Here is a 20,471-nt window from a genome sequence, read left to right on the forward strand (position 1 = left end):
CAGAGGAATTGGGAGACTGAGCGGTATTCCCTCCATTTCAATGTGCTCTCCAGCTGTCTGACGACTGCATTTAAAGGTCAGACATCACTGCCGTTTCAGTGCTGCAGCTCCAGAGACACTTTCACCATATTCTCAGTGAAACTGGAGGTTAAGTTTACCCAAAATGTTATGTGAGGTGAAGACGAGAGGATGACCTCAGAGCTGACCCGACAGGAAACAGACATAATGGAGGGAAGGAGGGACAGAGGGAGGGATGAGGGAGAGGGAGGGGGGGTGCGAGTTTGAGAGGGAGACGGACCTGTGCGAACACGCTGGCAGTCGGGGCGACTCTGCTGTCCACCACGCTGTAGAAAATGGCCAGCAGCCGGTCCAGGGGAAACGGTTTGGGTCCCAAGAGGTGATTACTGGTCTAGGAGGGCGAGAGACAGAATGAGTGGAATGAAGTGAGCATGCACTGCAGCCAATTCTGAACATATCCACATGATCAATTATCATATTACCATAGCTACTATAAACAAGATTGTTAAACAATTTTTACACAATTTTGAATTCCACCATTGTTTAACAATTATTCCTGCTACATGTACTTACTATCAAGTGTTAATATTTCATGTTTGCTCTTGGCAACATAATTCCTTTTGCCATGCAAATGAAGGCAGTTTTTAATGAAACAATCAGAGGCACAGCAGGACCGAATCACACATGAGGACAGGTGAGAAAGCTGAAACCTGCGTTTGCTTATGCGCTCAGTATTCACCTTCTCGTGCTTCTTCAGGAAATTGGTCTTCTTTATTTTCCCATGATGCTGTTGGGCAGAGAAAGCAGAAACGGATGATCACCCCACAGTGATCACCCCACACCGAAGAGCACGACGTTCGTTCACGGCCTCCATTTTGTGCCGATGTTCCCAAGGAGTCACAGTTTCACAAAGCCCCCAGAATCACACACTACACTTCCGCTCTCTGTGAGGGATGCTCACTGACATCACGCGTGTAAACCTAACCGCTCAGCGCCCCTCGTCATGTGACAGATCTGTGAGGCTGGGGAACGCGTGAGGGCACGGCGCTGGGGAACGACGCCATCGCGGCGAGCGTCGGGGAGCGGGCGTGCAAGGGCGCGACGGCGAGGAAGACGAGCCGCACCTTGAGGAAGAAGCGGCGGTCGGTGCGGGCCGGGTTGTAAGAGGCCAGGTAGGCCGCGATCAGCAGGTACTTGGAGTAATAGGGCAGCTCCACGTGGTCGTGTGAAGACAGGCCTGAGAGGGGCAGACAGAGCACACCTGAGCCCACCGCTCACACCGCCATTCAGCCACACAGGAGTTCCGGAAGATTCTTCAGAAACAACACATTCAGAACAGCGTTTTCACACTTGTATTACGTACATCGCTAAAAGGTATTCAACATGTGTGTACGCCAAGGGCTTCCTATATTCAAGAAGCTATAATGCACATTATTGCTTGCAAAGCTTTGTTCAATTTAGTAATAATGCAACAAGCCTATTTGGATCCATTTGCTTTAGTTTGCATAATAAAACAGACATCTAATCTCAAAATATATCAATAAAGTATGTTTGTGGTTTTGTTTCACAGAATGCAAAAAGACACTACATTCTGAATAAATGTCTAACATGGAATGGGGTACTAAGCAATTCAACTTGTGCCTTCATTATTCAGGCCATCCATTTGAAGTGATTTAAATGTTTTGAGTTATGAATGTTCTATTGTTTTTCTGCACATTCATTTTCAAGAAACCATGAATGCTAAAATGGTTTTGACTAAAATGTAAACTAATGACAAAGAATGAAAAATGGGCAACTAAACTTTATTATTTTTCGCTACTGAATCTAGTGGTAAAAGTGCCAGATCTGGGGGGAGTGGGATATAATGTTATAACTGACGATGCTTACAGTACTGACATTATTTCAGACAGGTTTGGCTATAAAACTTTGCTGTGTGTTCAGGTCAGTTGTGGACATGAGGTATTTGGGTTCAGGTTGAACTGAGGATTATATTTCAGACCCAATGAAAACTAGCATAATTTGGGCATGTCAACATCAAGGTAAACATGAAAATAACACAGTAGCAGCTACTTACACAAACCACACAGTCAGATTGTAATTTAAATGGCCACTTAAAGCAAATAAAAGCAAGAGAGTGCATTAATGCCGTAGAGAGGGTTGAGAGTCAGTGTCCCAATGTGAGTCATTTGCAATGTGCACACATCTGGCTGCGTGTATGCATTTGTGTTTGTGCTGGTGGGTGCGCACGCCGGCACACACACGCGTTTTCCCCGCTCCCGCTCTTCAGCCTGAGCAGCCTGAACAAACACGCTGGTGCACGTGCGCGTGCGCTGATCTGGGCGAACGCAGGGGGTGCAGGAACCCGGGCCAGCCAGGCTCTGACCGTGCGGAGACAGGCCCGATCCCCCCCCCGTACCTCTGAGCTCTGCCACCTCCCCCTCCGCCGACTGCTGCTCCTCCCACTGCACACTGCAGGAGACACACACAGGGGAGAGGCACCCCAACAAGAAGGGCGTGAGTTTAGTTTGAATATTGGGGGGTGGGGGGGATGGGGGGGGGGGCTTGCAATCCACTGACCCTGAGAACTGCAACCCTCTAAGGGGGGGGGGGGATCCCAAAAACCACATTATCAGCTCCTTTTTGTTCTGGCTATTTCAGTTAGAAACACATCACACACACACACTACACACAAACAGACAGGGACAAGCAGACGTACACACCTGGAAACCTCTCTCAGGTAGACCGTCTGCATGGCTTTTTTCAGCTGGGGCTCGATATTGCGCCACAGTTTGTGAGCGTCTTTTTCTTTAGCTGAGAGGAGAAAGGAAGTGGCATAAATTAAGTTACAGTACAAGCTATAAAAGCCCCATGACCAAAACTACTGCGAGACCACCAAACTATGAGACATCCGAGCCCAGGGGACTGACTAAGTTGTCTTGGCTCTGAAGGAACACAGTTTACAAGTTATTACTGGCTATTTCTGTTGGGTGAAATTCAGTTGCTAGTCCCTCGGGTAGACGAGTGGGTGGGAGTTCCAGGCAGCGCCGATTAGCATTTTGTACAGGAGATAGGAGCAAGACTTTCTGAAATTTCTCTTCTAAAGGTACCAGGTGAACGTGAGACTTCCATTGTCTTCAGGCAACAAAAACAAATGTAGCATAATTTTATCTTAGTCATTTCAAGTACTTAAACATTTTCTAAGCCTATTTCCACTATAAAATTCACCAAGCTTGGCGTGGTAATGAAACTGTCAGTAGCTATATTGACGACGTTCTCTGTACATAGCTACCCCCATGATACTCCTCTCTGGAATGAATTTTCAAAGTAGTTGTTGTAGATCAAAGTATCGATAATGCTTAAGGTAAGGAGTGACGTATCCAATTACAATTTTTGCTATCTAGTAGCCAATTAAGATAAAGACAATATACGTCCTCATAAAGCAACTAGCAAGCTAAGTTATCAAATAACTAATGCCTAAGAAGAAACCTGCCACTAGCTAACTTAGCTAGCTATGCTAAATGAATATAACCGAAAAATCTAAAGGACTATAATTTATAACTACGTTAGTCAAATATTTGCATTGCTAAAATGGTGGTGTGTCCGGCAGATTTTTACGGTGCGTGGAAATAGGAGGTTATGATTCTGCGAGAACAATGAAACTCAACGTTAATGGGAGCCATAATTTAAAGCATAACTAAAATACGCAGGGATATTAAACTCTCATGTGTTTTCAATGCCCTGTGAAAGCAATAAAAGAGAGGTGAAATCACATGGACTCTTAAGTCATAGCTCAGCTTTCCCAAAGTGCACACTCTGTGGAGCCTAAAAATTTGTCTGGCTTGAGGCAGGGAAAGCCATTTTCACGATCCCATCTCACGATGCGCCTGAGCAAACCGCTGGTGCACGTGCGCGTGCGCTGATCTGGGCGAAGGGGGGCAGAGGGGTGCAGGGACCCGGGACAGCCAGGCTCTGACCGTGCGGAGACAGGCCCGATCTCCCCCCGCCCCCCCGTACCTCTGAGCTCTGCCACCTCCCCCTCCGCCGACTGCTGCTCCTCCCACTGCACACTGCAGGAGACACACACAGGGGAGAGGCACCCAACAAGAAGGGCGTGAGTTTAGTTTGAATATTGGGGGTGGGGGGATGGGGGGGGGGCTTGCAATCCACTGACCCTGAGAACTGCAACCCTCTAAGGGGGGGGGGGATCCCAAAAACCACATTATCAGCCCCTTTTTGTTCAGGCTATTTCAGTTAGAAACACATCACACACACACACTACACACAAACAGACAGGGACAAGCAGACGTACACACCTGGAAACCTCTCTCAGGTAGACCGTCTGCATGGCTTTTTTCAGCTGGGGCTCGATATTGCGCCACAGTTTGTGAGCGTCTTTTTCTTTCGCTGAGAGGAGAAAGGAAGTGGCATAAATTAAGTTACAGTACAGCTATAAAAGCCCTATGACCAAAACTACTGTGAGACGACCAAACTATGAGACATCCGAGCCCAGGGGACTGACTAAGTTGTCTTGGCTCTGAAGGAACACAGTTTACAAGTTATTACTGGTTATTTCTGTTGGGTGAAATTCAGTTGCTACTCCCTCGGGTAGACGAGTGGGTGGGAGTTCCAGGCAGCGCCGATTAGCATTTTGTACAGGAGATAGGAGCAAGACTTTCTGAAATTTCTCTTCTTAAGTAACAATAGCTCAGCCATGCCAACAGTGCAGACATCTCTCTTGATAGAGCCTAAAAAATATTGTCTGCATTGAGGCAGGAGAAGCCATTTTAAAGAAACACCCAAGTTTCTTCATATTTTGAAATTTGCCATTCATAGTAGTTCTGAAGACTACGACCAGAATTTACCATTTGTCCCCCCCTCCCGATTTTCCAAAAAGCACACATTTCATGCTAATTAAGGCACCAATATTCAAAAAGGACCCAGGACCAGACTGAACACTAACCATGACTCAACCTAAAGCAGATGGAAATTTATTATCATTACTGTTTTTTTGTAAATGAATCACACACTAAAACAAATCTAAAAACATTTCAAATAGTCAGTATCCTGCTTAGTTTTACCCTCTCCAGTCTCCAGGGGCTCACAGAACTTGGGGAAATTCAGTGCAGCCTGTTTTGGAAAAAACAAAAAAGTACAGAGCATCAGTACACAGTATTAAAAAATAAAACAAAGAGTAAACAATGGTTCAGCTGAGGGGTCCAATGGCACTCCAACTCACTAAACCGCATGGCAGACAGACACCGCCCCCGGCCTCAGCTATCAGCTCATCAACTGAACTGAGTGTGTGACCGTGCCTGTGTGTGCTATCTGCCTGAAGAGAGGCATCCAAACACAGCAAAGCTGGGCAGAGACTGGAGGCTGTGTGTGTGTGTGTGTGTGTGTGTGTGTCCGCGAGTGTGAGTGAGTGTGTGTGTGTGTGTGCGTGTGTGTGACTGTGCCTGTGTGTGTTATCTGCCTGAAGAGAGGCATCCAAACACAGCAAAGCAGGGCAGAGACTGGAGTGTGTGTGTGTGTGTGTGTGTGTGTGTGTGCGCGTGTGTGTGTGTGACTGTGCCTGTGTGTGTTATCTGCCTGAAGAGAGGAATCCAAACACAGCCAAGCTGGGCAGAGACTGGAGGCTGTGTGTGTGTGTGTGTGTGTGTCCGCGAGTGTGAGTGAGTGTGTGTGACTGTGCTTGTGTGTGTTATCTGCCTGATGAGAGGAATCCAAACACAGCCAAGACTGGAGGGTGTTTGTGTGTGTGTGTGTGTGTGCGCGCGCGCGCGCATGAGTGTGTCTGTGTGAGTGACTGTGTACTGTAAGAGTGTTCACCCACCAAATATGTATGGCATAACATGTTTAAACATAACAATACTCATCTTTTAGCAGAGTAATGTAAAATATGATTACAGAATTATCACCAATGGTGAAGTACTACTTTTTAATAAAATTAGACACCTCTCAAAGACACTTGGCTCTTTAAACAAAATAAAACTTAAATATTTCACTGTAAAATGATTTCTTGTGGAAGAACAATTGCATTATGCCATGCTTAAACATTTATGCCCTGAGGTAATTGCTATGAATTATACAAGCGCGCGTATGGCCAGCCGGAGCGTGAACGCAGGCGCGTGTGCATGTTTGTTTGTGAATAAAAGCGCAGACTTCGTGCTGCAGACTGTGAGCTCGGCTTTCGCATGTTCAGCTCTCGGTGCTCAGAGCGGGGTCGCTGGGGCCTGAGCGAATGCCGAGGTGGACTGGGCAAACATCTGGGTGCGGAGTGCTGTTCAGCCGCATCTAACCAGCCTCCAATAAATCAAAAATAAGCCTTCGCTCCCGCGCTTACGCTCTCCCTCGCTCATTTGCATGATAGCATCGGGCTGCCGTTAAAATATTAACCATATACGCTATAAACAGAAAGCAAAATGGCAACTGCTGGCACCATACAGAATAATTACCTTCTGATATTTAGTCATTAAAAAGGTATTTGGAAACTACTAACAGCTCATTGCAACAGTTCACTGAACAAGCCCGGAACAGGGACTAGCTTCCGTGTCACCGCCTCCTGTGCGAGATGCCGTACATTAGCATGCAAAAAGCGAGAAGCCCGCCACAATCCCTCCACTGCGGGGATTTGTACGGTCCAGCGATTTAAAAAATCATGGGAATGATGCAATTCCGAGCCGAGCATTTCCATATTTCCACGCCGGTAACTGCGGTTTGATAGACAAGCAAGGTCACACAACCCCGAGCTGTAGAGAGAGAGAGAGAGCATTTAACCAGGGGAAACCACACTATTTTCCTGCAGCTCACCTCAGCAACACAATAAGGTTAGAAATCAAACGCTACATGAGAAAGGGCTCAAAGCACGCGTGTGTGTATGGCTGTCTGGAGTCCTGACAAATCTTCTCAGCTTTCACAAGGGCTCTCAAAACTCTCTACACTAAGCTGAAGTCTGAAGCTTCCTTCCATCGATAAAATCCAGGAGAAAAAAAAAAGCTTTGTACAGCCAGCTGAACCTCAACACAAGACGCATTCCAGTCAGAACAACACTAAGCCGCATGCAGGGCAAGAACAGAACAGAATGTATTTCTACACACATTTGTATATACAGATATGTTTATGAAATATGTCCCATGGTTGTTTCTAGCTTTGTTAGTGGCCTGCTGAGTTCTGCCAGGTGGCTTTTCAGCTGGGACTAGTAGTATCAGCTGTCTGGTGGGAGTGCGTGGTGCACGTGATTTGTGTGTGAGTGTGTGCGAGTGCGTGCGCGTGAGTGCGCGTGAGTGCGCGCGAGTGTGTGTGTGTGTGTGCGAGTGTGTGAGTGCACGTGAGTGCGTGTGAGTGTGCATGAGTGCGTGTGTGAGTGTGTGCGTGAGTGTGTTGTGTCCTTGGTCACTGCGATTCTGACCAGGTGTCTGAGCTCCCTCAGGTCTCGGCACACGGAGTAGAAGACGCCCAGCAGGATGTTGATGTAGGAGGAGTAGAGCTCAGGCGAGTACGCTGGGTGAGTGTCCCGGGCCAGGATCTGCTGCAGCTCCGCTGAACCAGCAGACAGAGACAGGAGATCAGCACGGAGAGGCAGACACAGACAGCACAGCAATGAAATGAATACAGGTAGCTAGCTAGAGCACGGCATCTCGTGTTCAACTTTTCATTCAAACAAAGGGTTTTTCTATTTAAATCTCGCAACGCTACCAACAGCTGCGTAAATATTACGATCAATAAACAACACAATTATCAGATACCAAAAGATGATTGCCTGTGTTAATGTGATAACGACATTGTTATATACTAATACAATTGCCCCGATTTTCTCCAAAAAATCCAGGTCATAATAACATATAGAACAGTCTTCTGTAGTGTTTCATCAGACCACTGAACATATTTTGGGAGATTTTAAACCATTATGCAGAATATTGAAAGATCTTTCAGATCCTTTTATTCTGAAAGATTCTGAGCAGAGGAAAGGTCAAAGACTCCCCCCCCCCCACACAATATATCCAATCTCATAAAAACATTGTAGAAAATGTAGTGTTTATCCTTGCAAAGGGAGAAAGTACAAAAAAAGTGCACACTGAAAACAGGGGTGCAAATAAATGATGCATGTATTTTTGGAAAATAAACATTACTTTTTAAAAAGATATTTTTCTCTGAGCAAATATATTCATAAGAAACTTCTCTTTTTCAACATACAATATAATAATAGATCTCTGCTCATCTCTACCAGAGTGAGAATAATTCTGGAGAGCTCTGTATCATGACATGCAGAGCTAGAGGCTCCTGTTTATTACCTGCTAGTTTTACAGACCTCCCCAGTGGCAAGAAAATGTTTTTTATGATGGCACAACACCACTCAGGCTGTATCTACATTTGCGTATCATATTTTCGGACAAAAGAACAGATTATCCTGCGTACAGTAGCCTGTCAAAATTTTCAGGAAGAAAGACCTCCCAACGAGGTAACGGGAAAACAGAAAGGCTGGATTCACCGTCACGATGGCAAGGTTCATCCCAGAACAGCACAGCGACGTCAGAGCATCGGAACGCCATTCACCCCAGAGCGCAAACGAGATACAAAAAAATATAAAATCCCAGCCACAAAATTATATTGTGTGTCAAGTACAGCTGCAGTCAAAGCTGCCGCGGCAACAAGTTAAAGTCGCCACGGCAACAAGTTAACGGCGCCCGTGTGCCGCGAGACGGAGACGGGGAAGGAGCGGGCCGAGGCTCCCTTCGCCAGGACTCGATAAGCCCGACTCGGCGATAAAGGCGCGCGCGTGCCGGAGAGGCTCCGCCCGTCAGGGCGAGCTGCGAGCGCTACGAGCCGCCGCCGCCGCTACCCTCCGCTGCTTTAATGCCCCCCGATTACTCCCCTTTTACTGCCGAGCTTGCGCTTTACGACCTCGTCCGCTCCCGTTACTTCCGCCGTTTTTTTTTATTTGATCTTCATCTCGTGTTTATTTTTAATAGCGGCCTTTTATCTCCGCGCCGCTCTGAAGCACAAGAGGCACTGCACATAAGTAATAAGTGCGTCATTATTGTTATTATTATCATCACCGTCGCCATTAGTAAATGACCATTTTGGGTGAAGCCATTTCAGGGGTACAGCTTAAACAGAGGGGAGAATGATGCTGGCATGTTTTTGACATTGTTGCTACGTGAGGAGGACACCAACATGGTTCTTCGAGTGCTGACTGGGACAGGGCTGCAGCATGGGCCTGGGGAGGTGGGGTCTGTGGCCTGAGTGGGGAGGTGGGTTTGTGTGGGGATGTGGGTTCTGTGGCCTGAGTGGGGAGGTGGGTTCTGTGGCCGGTGTGGGGAGGGTGGGTTCTGTGTGGGGAGGTGGGTACTGTGGCTTGCGTGGGGAGGAGAATTCTGCGGTTTGTCTGGGGAGGTGGGTTCTGTGGTCAGTGTGGGGAGGTGGGGTTCTGTGGCCAGTGTGGGGAGGTGGGGTTCTGTGGCCAGTGTGGGGAGGTGGGGTTCTGTGGCCAGTGTGGGGAGGTGGGTTTTGTAGTCTGCATGGGGAGGTGGGTCCCTGGTCTTTACCTTTGCTGTAGTTGGGGAAGTGCAGCAGCAGTGGCTCAAAGCAGCCTGTGTTGGGCCGGAACTTGTCCCACACGATCTCGCTCAGCAGGATCACCGTTACGTTGTCTTCAACCTGTCAGAGAGAGTGGCTCAGACCCAAAGGCCCGAAATATACTGGACACAGAACTTTTCCCCTTCAGGCTTGGTGGAAAGGCTCTGTTCTTGCTTTTTGATTCCGAACTACCAAGGAACCTGTAAAAGCACCCCCCCCACCCACCCCTCCCCCTGCAAAACCACATGAGCCGCATGACTCCAGCGTGCCAGCGACGACGTGCGTCAATCACGGCTATCAGAAATACATCACCGCAGGCGGAATTTCATTTGAGAGCCGCGTCGACCAAGGGGCGGAGCTTACAGTCTGGAATGGCCACTTCTGCCAAAAAAAATAAAAAATCCGGGCCGCTCCCGGCGTGAACGGACTTGCCCGCGCGGCGCAGAAGCGCGCGACTTCGGCGGAATTTCAATGCGGGAGAGAGCGCATTAAAAATACATCACTGGGGGCGCGGCGGGGGGCGGGGAGCGGGGAGCGGGGAGCGGGCTGGCGGGGGAGCCGGCTGGCGGGAGAGCAGAATCGCACAGGCGGGTTTGTCAGGTCCTGGAGACGCTCCCTCAATACAGCGCATCATCCACCACGAACCCCCCCATAAAAACACACATCTCCACCCGCTGTGCAACTGCCTAACACAGATTTCTACCAGAATAATAATGATGGAAGATGTGCGCACATGCACACATGCAAGCACACACACACACACATAGCACATATTCTAAAAATAGAACTGATAATGATCGTCTTATTTCCTACCCTTTCACAACTCAGATATTAAAAGCACACAATACGGTAGCATGAAATGAAAACTTTGCAGGTTTCCGATATTTCAACTTGGTTCTGGACAATATACAGTAGACAGCACATTGTACTCTGTCCTGAGCATTCAACACAGCGGATATCACCAGTCTCTTTTGGAATACCTCCGCGAATAATTATCAGCTCTCACTATGCATGAGTCATCACACCAACAGGTACTAATTGGAGAGTGAACAGATCCCAGAAGTCAGCCTTTGAGACTGGCCTGGGATCAGTGATCTCTGGGAAGGGAGGCTAAAGCCCGTCTCTCACCAGCTCCTGCAGCCGCAGAAACCCTGGCAGGAGGTTGGCATCCATGTCCCTCAGGAGCTCCGCTTTGTCCAGTATCTGCCAACACACGCGCGCACACACACACAGACGGACACACACACAGACGGACACACACACACACACAGACGGACACACACACACACACAGACGGACACACACACACACACACACACACACACGCAGGCGTGATTTAACTCCAAAGCAAGAATTTTGCACAATTACTCATAAAATAATAGAGTAAGCGTTGACACCCAGGTCAATACAGCCGCACATGAAAAAAACTGCTTTTTACTGCATGGCACTTAACTTTATATCCATTTCTGAGTGAGCGCACAACTGGGTTAAATGCCAGGTCAAGAAATCAGTGAGAGTGGTACTGTATACATTTAAAAACAGGAAGCTGTACAAGATAAGTGTCATCCAATTTAATACCAATCTGCAGAGGAAGCTGGCGGCAGGAAAGGCTTTCATGTTAAAAGGAATCGACTGAGAAAGGAGCTCATTTTAAGTCCAGACTGTTTAAGTAGATTTTCAACTCTGTAAATCACATTAATAAAAGTGAGCTCAAAAAATCAAGCGCTGTGCCGATATACAGAAAAGGGAAACTGAGGGTTTGCGATGACACCACCAGGTGGAGCCACAGAGCCCTGTGCTTCCAATCACTTTCTTGAATGACCCAATCAAAAGTTTCTGTTCTGCAAAGGAAATTACTGTGATTGGCACACTTGATAATGCTCTGATCTTAAACACTGCAGCTAGCTAAAAACATGTCATCATGGTCTTGGATGATCTCCATGCAGAATAAATGGTCTGCTTTGGTGAACGCTGGAGCAGTAGAGGGCTGGAGGCTAGTGGATGTAATGGCAAGGCCAACAGGATGGAGGTGGAGGGATACTCACAATGTACCGCGTTTGGGTGGCGGGAAGCTGGACGCAAAGCTGCCTGTAGAGCCGGATGAAGTCGGAGAGAGAGGGCTTCCGCGGGAGGGCGTTCGAGGAGGAGTAGGCGGAGCCAAAGAAAGAGAGCAGCACCTGTTCAAAGAGAATCCCCGTAGACACACACTCCACACAGCTCACGACTGCATGGGGGAGCTACGGAGAGGAAGAAAAACAGGTTAACATTTTCCCCAAAAACTGCTAAGAAGAATCATCTGATTAAAAAAACCTTGCTATGGCTTTGGCCATACATGCTCTGATAATGTGGGTGAAGCAAAATTTTTCAGATTGTATAAACAAGTGACTTTTGTAGGAAGTACCAAGTTTTCTTATTAAAAAAAAGGTTTCAGATGATGTTTTGGCAATTACAAAGACCTGTTTGAATCCTGTGACACTGTATATTAATTCTGACCAATAACACAAATTATTAACAACGCCATGGTATGTGATACCCAAATGCACTTCTCTCACCTCCAGTTCTCTCAGTAGAGTTTGTATCACATAACTCTTCCCTGTTGCCCTGTGACCATAGATGAATATAGAAGGGTAGCAATATTGTTCCGGCTGTGGAAGGAGATGGGAGGCCAAAGAGAATTAATCTTACGGGTAGGGCACGTTCATATCAAATATCACCAGATTAGCAAGGCCTACATTTGCAGCATCAAAACTTTCGATGCAGATCGGCCATTTATTTCACCAAATAACCCTGATACCTATGCAGTACTTACTGTCTACACATCTTCATAGAGAAATAATTATTTTCTTCCATCTGAGCTAGGTAACCAATTAACATAATGCTGTTGCACCTGCTAATTAATGCAGGGACATAAGGCTACAAATATAACTGAGAGTGGAATAATGAGCGCTGTTGTTACCCTCACCTCTCCCATAAGCGCGAGCAGCGTGTTAAGTTGCGTCTCTCTGCAGGGTAGCTTCTCTATCAACAGACGCACCCGATCGTCAGCGTATCCCGGGTGAAGTGGGGCAGACATCCTCCTGTCCGCATACACACGCGCGTTTAGTCAACCCCAAAGTGTAAATACAGCTAGCTAAAACGTACGCAACGCCCCAGTTATCAGAGTATCGCAAAATTGTGTTTGTGAAATATTGTCTTAAAGACCGCAAACGTCTTGGCTAACAAGTTAGCTAGCTAGCTAACGCGTATCGCTACAAAATAGTGTCTTAGCTCGCTTTAAATGTTGCTCCAGCGTAGCTACCAGCTTGCTAACTTAGTTGCACATAACTAATAATAACGTATCAGTTCGATACGGAGTTATACGTGTTAACCGACTTAAGTTAAACTTTAGTATAAATTAAAAGACACGGAGATGCTAAGAACATTTATACTGTCATTATACTAAATATGTGAAAAGTAATTCACCAGCATTCGCTAAGCACGGGAAGAACTAAAATTAAAAAAAACTTCGCGCGCCGTGGAGAGTCGTCATAAGTCATTTCCTTTCACTTAACCAATCGCTGCGTTCCTCTGCCACGCTTTTTGCGCATCATTCTGGAAATTGTAGTCCATATCTTCTATCAGCATTTGACTTGACAGACGGTTAGCTATAGGACCTATTCAGTTTGTTCTTTATTTTTCTAGCAAAGAAAAAAACATTTGTCAAAATAAATTTCATAATATTAAATTTACCTATGTTGTATTATACACTTTAGATCCATTAATCATGCATTATTTGAATTACACCAAGTGTTCTTTAACTAGTAAAGTAAAAATTAAATAAAGAAATGTAGAACGTATAACTTTTTCTTCGGGTTCATATAAGATACAGTTTTAGATATTGTTTTATAGCACAGATGTGCTTTAAAAACATTAGTTTTTTGCTTCCCTTAGAATTAAGATTTAAAAGGTATACTTTGCAATAGCTATCATTGTCCTTTAGTGTTTAGTTACAGCTATCCCATCACAGTGCATGGCAAACAGCAATGTAGTCATATACTTACTGCCTGTCAGGATAAGTAATCCTTCAGAATACCTAGTAAAAACAGGCTTAACTTCAATTGAGAACGAGTACAGCACTTCTTTTCAGTTCGAGATCAGGAGCAGTAGATTGCTCTTTAGGCTACTCCAAAACACACATCTGCCCCCTCAGAAATAATACCTTTAGTGGAGATTCCTTTTTTTGCACTTTAGGTAACAAACCTCCCAGATGTACCCTGGAAGTACAATAATATTCTACTTGGGTACTAACAAGTACCTTTAACTAGCGAAGAAGGTACAAATGAACTGTGTATTCCTGTCTAGGGGTACACTTTTATTTACCCATACTGTACCATTCCAGTGGCGCGCGTTTGTAACTTTATAGGGACGTTTTCATAGACCCACCTTTGTTTCAGCGAGTGTGCTTGTAGATCAGACTGCCAGCGGAGGCCAGGGGGTCATACAATATATCAGAACAAAGCATTGGTAGTATGACTAGTCAAAGTGGACACTTTTATTTGCAATAATTAGGCTATTTGTGATCATATGATACTATTGATAATAATTATGACATTCACTCTCAGATAAAAAGGTGTGAGAAAGTGCCTAGAAATGTTTGTCACTGGGGTGATAAACGACATGTCCATAAATTTGTACCCCTACCAGCAATACATAATTCATTTGTTTCTTTTTGCGTATAAAATGTACATATCAGAACCCAAGTAGAACAGTATTACACTTTCAGGGCACATCTGGGAAATGTATTTTCCAAACAAAAAAAATGTACCTCCACTGTGCCTTTATTTCTAAGAGTGCTGAGCTTTCTAGCGCAGCAGTTAGACAAAAAGCCACCTGTCGCAAGAACTGATTCTTTTAAAGCTCGCGATTGACGTCACTCATGGCCAGCAGCTGCGATGTGCATGCGTGACACATATGCATGTGCCCAAGAGCTCCTGTCCGCCTCTGAGTAGCCTGAACTCGTGCCACGACAAAAGGGAGAGGGAGGTTAGAGGTTTATTTGCTAGCCTGTTAGCCTACAACTCGGTCGTGAGATCAGTGCCCGAGCCGGGTCAGTTGGAGATGCGCGCGGGTGCCTGGTGCGTGCGTCGCTGCGGGACCGTCTGCCTGCGCTGAATTATCGCTGCGCCTTTATCGCTGTCACTTGACAGCACGACAGAACCTTTGTCCGACAGAGCGGTGGACCAATCTTGATATTGAGCGACGGCTTGATCAAGGAAAGCGGGCGAGAGTTACCAAGCAGGTTGCGCACCTCAAGCAAGCACAGACTCTACTTCACTTAACGTTAAAAACAGTGACCTTATAAACGACAGGGAGCTTTTTAATGAATCACAGCTCAGACTCGGTTGTTTTTTCTATCCTCCTTTCACTAAGCATGTGAAACCAGGATTAGCGAAGATGGATTGCAGCCTAATGCTCCTGGTGCTGCTATAATATAGGCTACACAACGCAGAGCAACTGTGGTGCAGAAGAACACAATACTAGTGCCTAAGGACAGTCGGTTTGCCTTGAACACAGGTGTTTCTGAAAATATGCAGACGCATAGCTAACAACCCGAGAGACGGACGAAGAAGTGAAGAAAATATCTGCACCACAAATACATGAACCGGCTGCTTTTCGTTTTTCTGCCTGCTTCATTTTTCCGGCATCACACTCAGTCGAAGGAAGCTGACGGTTGTTCGGAAAAAAATATCTCCGTGGCAACCACGAGTCTGCGTCTGATCTCGAGGTAGACATTAGATTTGACTCCTGTGACAATTTTATATTTTATTATTGCTGATATTATCCTAAAGGAAAAGCTATCCAATATTATTCTCTGACTGTTGCAGGATCTATTATGATTTTCGGAACATTGCATGAATGATAATGCAGTAGCCTATGACTTGATTCCCATCATTAATTATTTATGACCGTAAGTTTCCTTTCAGCCTTAATCTTGCACCCTGTGTGCTCAGTAACAGAGCCGCGGCGGGCGAGTACGAGTGTGTTAACGGTGACCCTGTCTGTCAGACCGTTAGACGTAGCTTGGCTAGCTACAGAAACACACCTAGCATATAAAGGGAGGGAACTGTTGGATTGATCATTTTTATGGGCAGCGAACAGGTAGAGTGCTCATTGTGTACAATCCAGACAGATGCTCCGAGTAGTTTAGCTGGCAATGAGTAATTCACACTGACCGTTCGACAGGTGGACCAAGGAAAGACTGTGCGTAAAACGCGTCCTGTAGCTGAAGGTTTGTTGACGTTTGTCAACCTGGTGTCATTTTCGGACAAATATAAATATTTAAAAACTGAATTATGGTACCTGGGACTCCTGCAGCCATGCTGCCAGCGTCGGAAGCTGCTAAGATTTACCAGACTAACTATGTCCGGAACTCCCGGGCCATCGGTGTTCTGTGGGCCATTTTCACTATCCTCTTCGCTATCGTCAATGTGGTGTGCTTCATCCAGCCGTACTGGATCGGGGACGGCGTTGACACGCCGCAGGCAGGGTACTTCGGCCTCTTCCACTACTGCATCGGCAACGGGCTGTCTCGGGAGCTGAAGTGTCAAGGCAGCTTCACGGAGTTCAGTTCCATCCCCTCTGGCGCCTTCAAGGCCGCATCCTTCTTCATCGGCATGTCAATGGTCCTGGTCATCACCTGCATCGTCTGCTTCGCGCTCTTCTTCTTCTGTAGCACGGCCACCGTCTACAAGATCTGCGGCTGGATGCAGCTAGCCTCTGGTGAGTGGCCATTGATTGATGTTTTGTTGTTGTTCTTGATTTCGCTGCTGCTGCAGTAGCAGATTTGCTTATCATAGGGCGTTGTTGCATTAATGTGTTTAATTAATGTAATAAACTAAGAGAGTGTATCTACTACTGTTCCTCTGGTGGCAAGTACCTTAGTGAACACAATATGTCATACTTTCTAATTCAAGGGCTGAAATGTATATCTGTGAGGGAAGTTTTCGATTTGTAGATTTGGGCTATATCACATCAGGAACTAAAAAACGGTCAATGTAAATAATAGGAAGCAAACACGTTTTTTTAGTTCATGATGTTTTTTCAGTTCAATACTGTGTACTAATTTAGTTGGACGGTGAATACGGTTTCTCTGTTGTAACTTGGACAAGCCAACAAATTCTGTCCTGTACATATAAAGAATATTAATGAGAAACAAGCATGATTGTCCTTACTGCTGCAGACCGTATAGTGGAATATTTTTTGTGCATTATGCAAATTTAAATTGTCATATGGTTAAGTCTTCCTAAAATGACCAGCTGAAGTTCTGTCCTGTGTGGAGTGTGCTTTTTAGTTTCTGCAGTTAATATGTCAGCAAAGTTTCACTGACCTGGCCGAAACACCTAAATCCACCTCTTATCGTAGAACTCCAAATTGTGTTTGAAGGATTTTCTTCCATGCTGGATATGCTTCATTTTAACACCGGTGACCTTGTTTTGCCACTAAATGGCAAAAAGGTCAGCAAAGCACTCATTGCCACAAGACTGTGTATGCCCTGTTTTTGGTTAGAGCTAAATGCTTTGCCCTAACAGAAACAAGGCATTGTACCAAGGCAAGCAGTAGACCACAAACAATAAGTCTCTGCCTGATTGCTTTGTCCTGCTTTTTAATTACAAGCTTGCAGAGCCTGTCATCAGCAAGCAGCCAAGAAAAAGTGAATATTTTAATTTGGAAGGAGAGAATGTTTGCATGTGAGAATGTTACAGGTCACGCAAAGAATCCACACACTGCAGTGTGCGCATTGTTTGCGTGGTCCGCAATATTTCTGATTGGAATTTAGGCTCCTGCAGTGGAACATTTTGGACTTGGACTTGGATGTGTCATTTCCACCCTAACTGTGTCCACCGAACATAATGTACTGCAATTTATATTTATGAATGATTCCCAAGTTCCCTTAGGCAGTTTAATGGGTTTTCAACGAAGGATCGAAGAAGAGAGAACTCATTTAACTTTTATAGCTTCATATAAGTTTCAGCTTAATTGGTTATAGTGTACACACACACACACACACATACAAACACACACACACACACCTATCTATACACACAAACACACGTTTCTTTTCCTTTCCATCTATATGTCTGTATCGGGTCGGTTAGAAGGGCTTAATTATTTAATTAGCCAATCATTTACATGATCTGAAATTTTGGCCAAATTCCCTAGCAGGTCAGGAATGGATGAATGACAGCTAAAGACTTTTATTGTGCCCCTTTATGAAACATTGTGCTGTGATCTAATCTACAAATGAACCACTGTTAATGGATGCATATTATCTATGTCAGCCAGGGTAACTGGTGGAAGCAGGAACCAGCACACACACGACAGCGGGCCTCCTGAAACTTTCCATCTTTAATCTAAATCTATACATTAGTTTTCATATTATATTTACATTAATATCCAGATCGATCTATATTTGAATATACTTATCTGCACGTACTTGTGTGTGAATGTGTAATTTAAAGCGGTGCATTTTGAGTGATGTGTAAGAGGCTGTGAAAGAAGGACAGCAGGCAAGAGTGACTGTTAAGATGATGGAGCTGGTTTATAATTTTAGACTTTTATATTCGTTTTTTTATAATGAGTCCATGTCAGCTGTGAGTCTTCAGTCAGGATCTGTTGAGTGTGTGCTTCAGCACTGGGGGATCTCACAAGGCCACAGGAGGTCCATGTCCCTGCAGACGACCTGCGACTGGACATCCGTCAATCAGGGGTCCACTCCCGCAAGCCCTAAAAACCAGACCCACACGTTGTACACTTCCCCCCTAGACACTGAACCACTCCCAAAGACTGTTTTTGAAGGTGCCAGTTCTGTTTGTGGATGGGGAGAAAGGCTGGGGTTCAAACAATACAAACAAAACAAAAAAACAAAGGGGTTGTTTTGAAGAAATCCAATTGCGCTTCATCTTGGACTGAATTAAGACCGTGAGCCCATCTTGCGCTGGAGAGTTTGTGCCTCTAACTTTTTTTACGAGATGGAAACTGGAGCGAATAGGCAGGTTCTCGGAATGGAGATAGCAGACTATCAGCAGGAGCAGGGCGGGGGGGGGGTGCGGGGGGGTACAGCAGTTACGCCTTATTCCCCACAATCAACATCCTTGATGCTGCTCTCAAGGTTAAGTAAGCTGAGTGAGTCAGGGAGCTTTTCAATCAAACCACAATGGCACAACATGCTTAAACTTGGCTGACACATTCAAATTGGCAAGTGATACATTTTTATTATTCGTGAACATCATCGGCAGTTTAGCGCTCGCCGTAGGATCCCAGCGGGGCGCGGCTGGAGATGCTCCCCCTATGCCGAGCGGTACTGAGGGCTCAATGCTCCTAGGGCTGTGTTGTGAGACGCAGTCAACACTGGTAATGACAATGGGCTCCCTCGACACACGGGCGCTCGAAGCAGCTCATCTCCTATTGATCCAGAGACATCATTACACGCATGGCTCCTTCAAACGACACCGAGTCAGCGTTCGCTGCACTAGTTTCTTGGGCTCGCTCCAAGCATCTCCCATTGGCTCTTCTTCTGTGGTTGTTAACACCTGCTTTGCCCCCTCCTGTCCTCCCTCTCTGCCTGTCTGTTTCCTCCTCCGTCTTCCAGTGATCCTTCAACGGAGACCAGTGTTTGTGGCGTTTGTTTCTGTTGTTCTTCTGACTCAGCAGAACCACTGCCTGTCAGAATGAGTCCGGGGGATGTCCATGCTGACAGACTAGATGTTATCATAAGCAAGGCAGTCAGACCTTTTGTATTAATTGCCGTGAATTGTATTAATTCCAGCGTCCACAGTAACTGAGGCTGATAAGAAAGCGAGGGACGGTTATGGGCATGCCCTGCTCTCAGAGTTTACACTAGGGTCAGCGTCCAGCCCCTGCCCCAAATCACCAGGCTAGGCTATACCTCCTTGCTAAGGCCTTAATTGTTTTGACAGGAAGACGTCAGGACCACTCACACGAGGCTTGAGCCAGTTTGTAGAGCATCTGAGATCCTGTGTAAGCTCATAACCTGGTTATTGAGCAGAGCCAGGAAAAGCAGCTTCCCAGCGGGTGACCAGTGGACACGTTCAAGCTCCGCGGTCAGAATGTGTGGCTTTGTCCTGAACGGTGAGAATTCCAGCCAGGTCACTTCCTGGAGTCGAATAATGCCTGTTGGTGCCTGCTGCCTCTCAGCTTTTACACTTACAGTACAGAGTGGATTGTGAGTCCAGTATGAGGAGGATGTGGTTGCACATCAGACGCTTTGCCCCACAGATATCAGGATAGGCACTGAGGTCTGTGGTGCTGCCCAGCCATCGCTCGGCCAATTTGTCCCGGGCTGCCAGAACTTCTGAAAGAAGAGGAGCTGTTTCTGAGCCTCGAACCCTGTAGTTTTTACGAGATCTGGCAACTTTGAGGAATCGTAGGTCAGCCCACCCCGGCTGTCAGCCTGCACACATCTTACAGGCACTTTCTGTTTAAAGCAGCAGCGAAGGCCTGCATGTTTCATGAGAGGATAAAACCTCCAGGATGCGTCTGAGGAGCTTTCAAAATGTCTGCTTCTGTTTTTCAGCAAGAAAAAAAAAAAGAAAAAGTGTTGCTTAATTTAATGACGCCTGCAAGACAAGATTACGTCCCTTTTTCATAAAAAAGGACACCTCTGGCTGGCTCTGAGTGTTTCGTACTTGGTGTACTTGGTCTTTGTTTAATAAGCAGCTCGTGAGAAAAGCAGCACTTGCAGGACTTTGTGTTACAGGGAGGTGAGCGCGGCTGTACCTCCCCCAGGGTAATCTCATTTCACTTAATCACAAGGAGTTATTAGAGTAACAACCAGAGGTGAATACAGAGCCCGGTTCCATCTTTGTCCCTCTGCCTTT

At 46.0% G+C, this 20,471-nt stretch overlaps 2 protein-coding genes across 3 annotated transcripts in view; one reads left to right on the plus strand and one right to left on the minus strand.

The window, feature by feature from the left end:
• The window catches only part of orc5 (origin recognition complex, subunit 5), a 38,159-nt gene extending 24,989 nt beyond the window's left edge, over positions 1 to 13,170 (minus strand). The window contains exons 1-13 of one of the 2 annotated variants that reach the window (XM_064342872.1): positions 13,057 to 13,170; positions 12,557 to 12,671; positions 12,147 to 12,239; positions 11,640 to 11,831; positions 10,723 to 10,797; positions 9,564 to 9,675; positions 7,427 to 7,557; positions 5,097 to 5,145; positions 4,332 to 4,422; positions 4,033 to 4,085; positions 1,143 to 1,255; positions 758 to 805; positions 299 to 409 (exon numbers count right to left, since the gene is read on the minus strand). In XM_064342872.1, coding sequence (XP_064198942.1) covers positions 299 to 409; positions 758 to 805; positions 1,143 to 1,255; positions 4,033 to 4,085; positions 4,332 to 4,422; positions 5,097 to 5,145; positions 7,427 to 7,557; positions 9,564 to 9,675; positions 10,723 to 10,797; positions 11,640 to 11,831; positions 12,147 to 12,239; positions 12,557 to 12,671; positions 13,057 to 13,130 — 1,257 coding nt within the window. In that variant the 5' untranslated portion in view covers positions 13,131 to 13,170. Of the gene's footprint in view, positions 1 to 298; positions 410 to 757; positions 806 to 1,142; positions 1,256 to 2,434; positions 2,488 to 2,738; positions 2,830 to 4,032; positions 4,086 to 4,331; positions 4,423 to 5,096; positions 5,146 to 7,426; positions 7,558 to 9,563; positions 9,676 to 10,722; positions 10,798 to 11,639; positions 11,832 to 12,146; positions 12,240 to 12,556; positions 12,672 to 13,056 lie in introns of both variants that reach the window. The other variant, XM_064342871.1, reaches the window with a different exon arrangement.
• Positions 13,171 to 14,453: 1,283 nt separating this feature from the next.
• The window catches only part of lhfpl3 (LHFPL tetraspan subfamily member 3), a 42,068-nt gene continuing 36,050 nt past the window's right edge, over positions 14,454 to 20,471 (plus strand). Inside the window, exon 1 of the mRNA XM_064342881.1 lies at positions 14,454 to 16,353. Within this exon, the coding sequence (XP_064198951.1) occupies positions 15,927 to 16,353 (427 nt within the window). The 5' untranslated portion in view covers positions 14,454 to 15,926. The remainder of the gene's footprint in view (positions 16,354 to 20,471) is intronic.

This window comes from Anguilla rostrata, chromosome 7 (genome assembly GCF_018555375.3).
Source record: "Anguilla rostrata isolate EN2019 chromosome 7, ASM1855537v3, whole genome shotgun sequence".
In the NCBI taxonomy this organism is placed as follows: domain Eukaryota; kingdom Metazoa; phylum Chordata; class Actinopteri; order Anguilliformes; family Anguillidae; genus Anguilla; species Anguilla rostrata.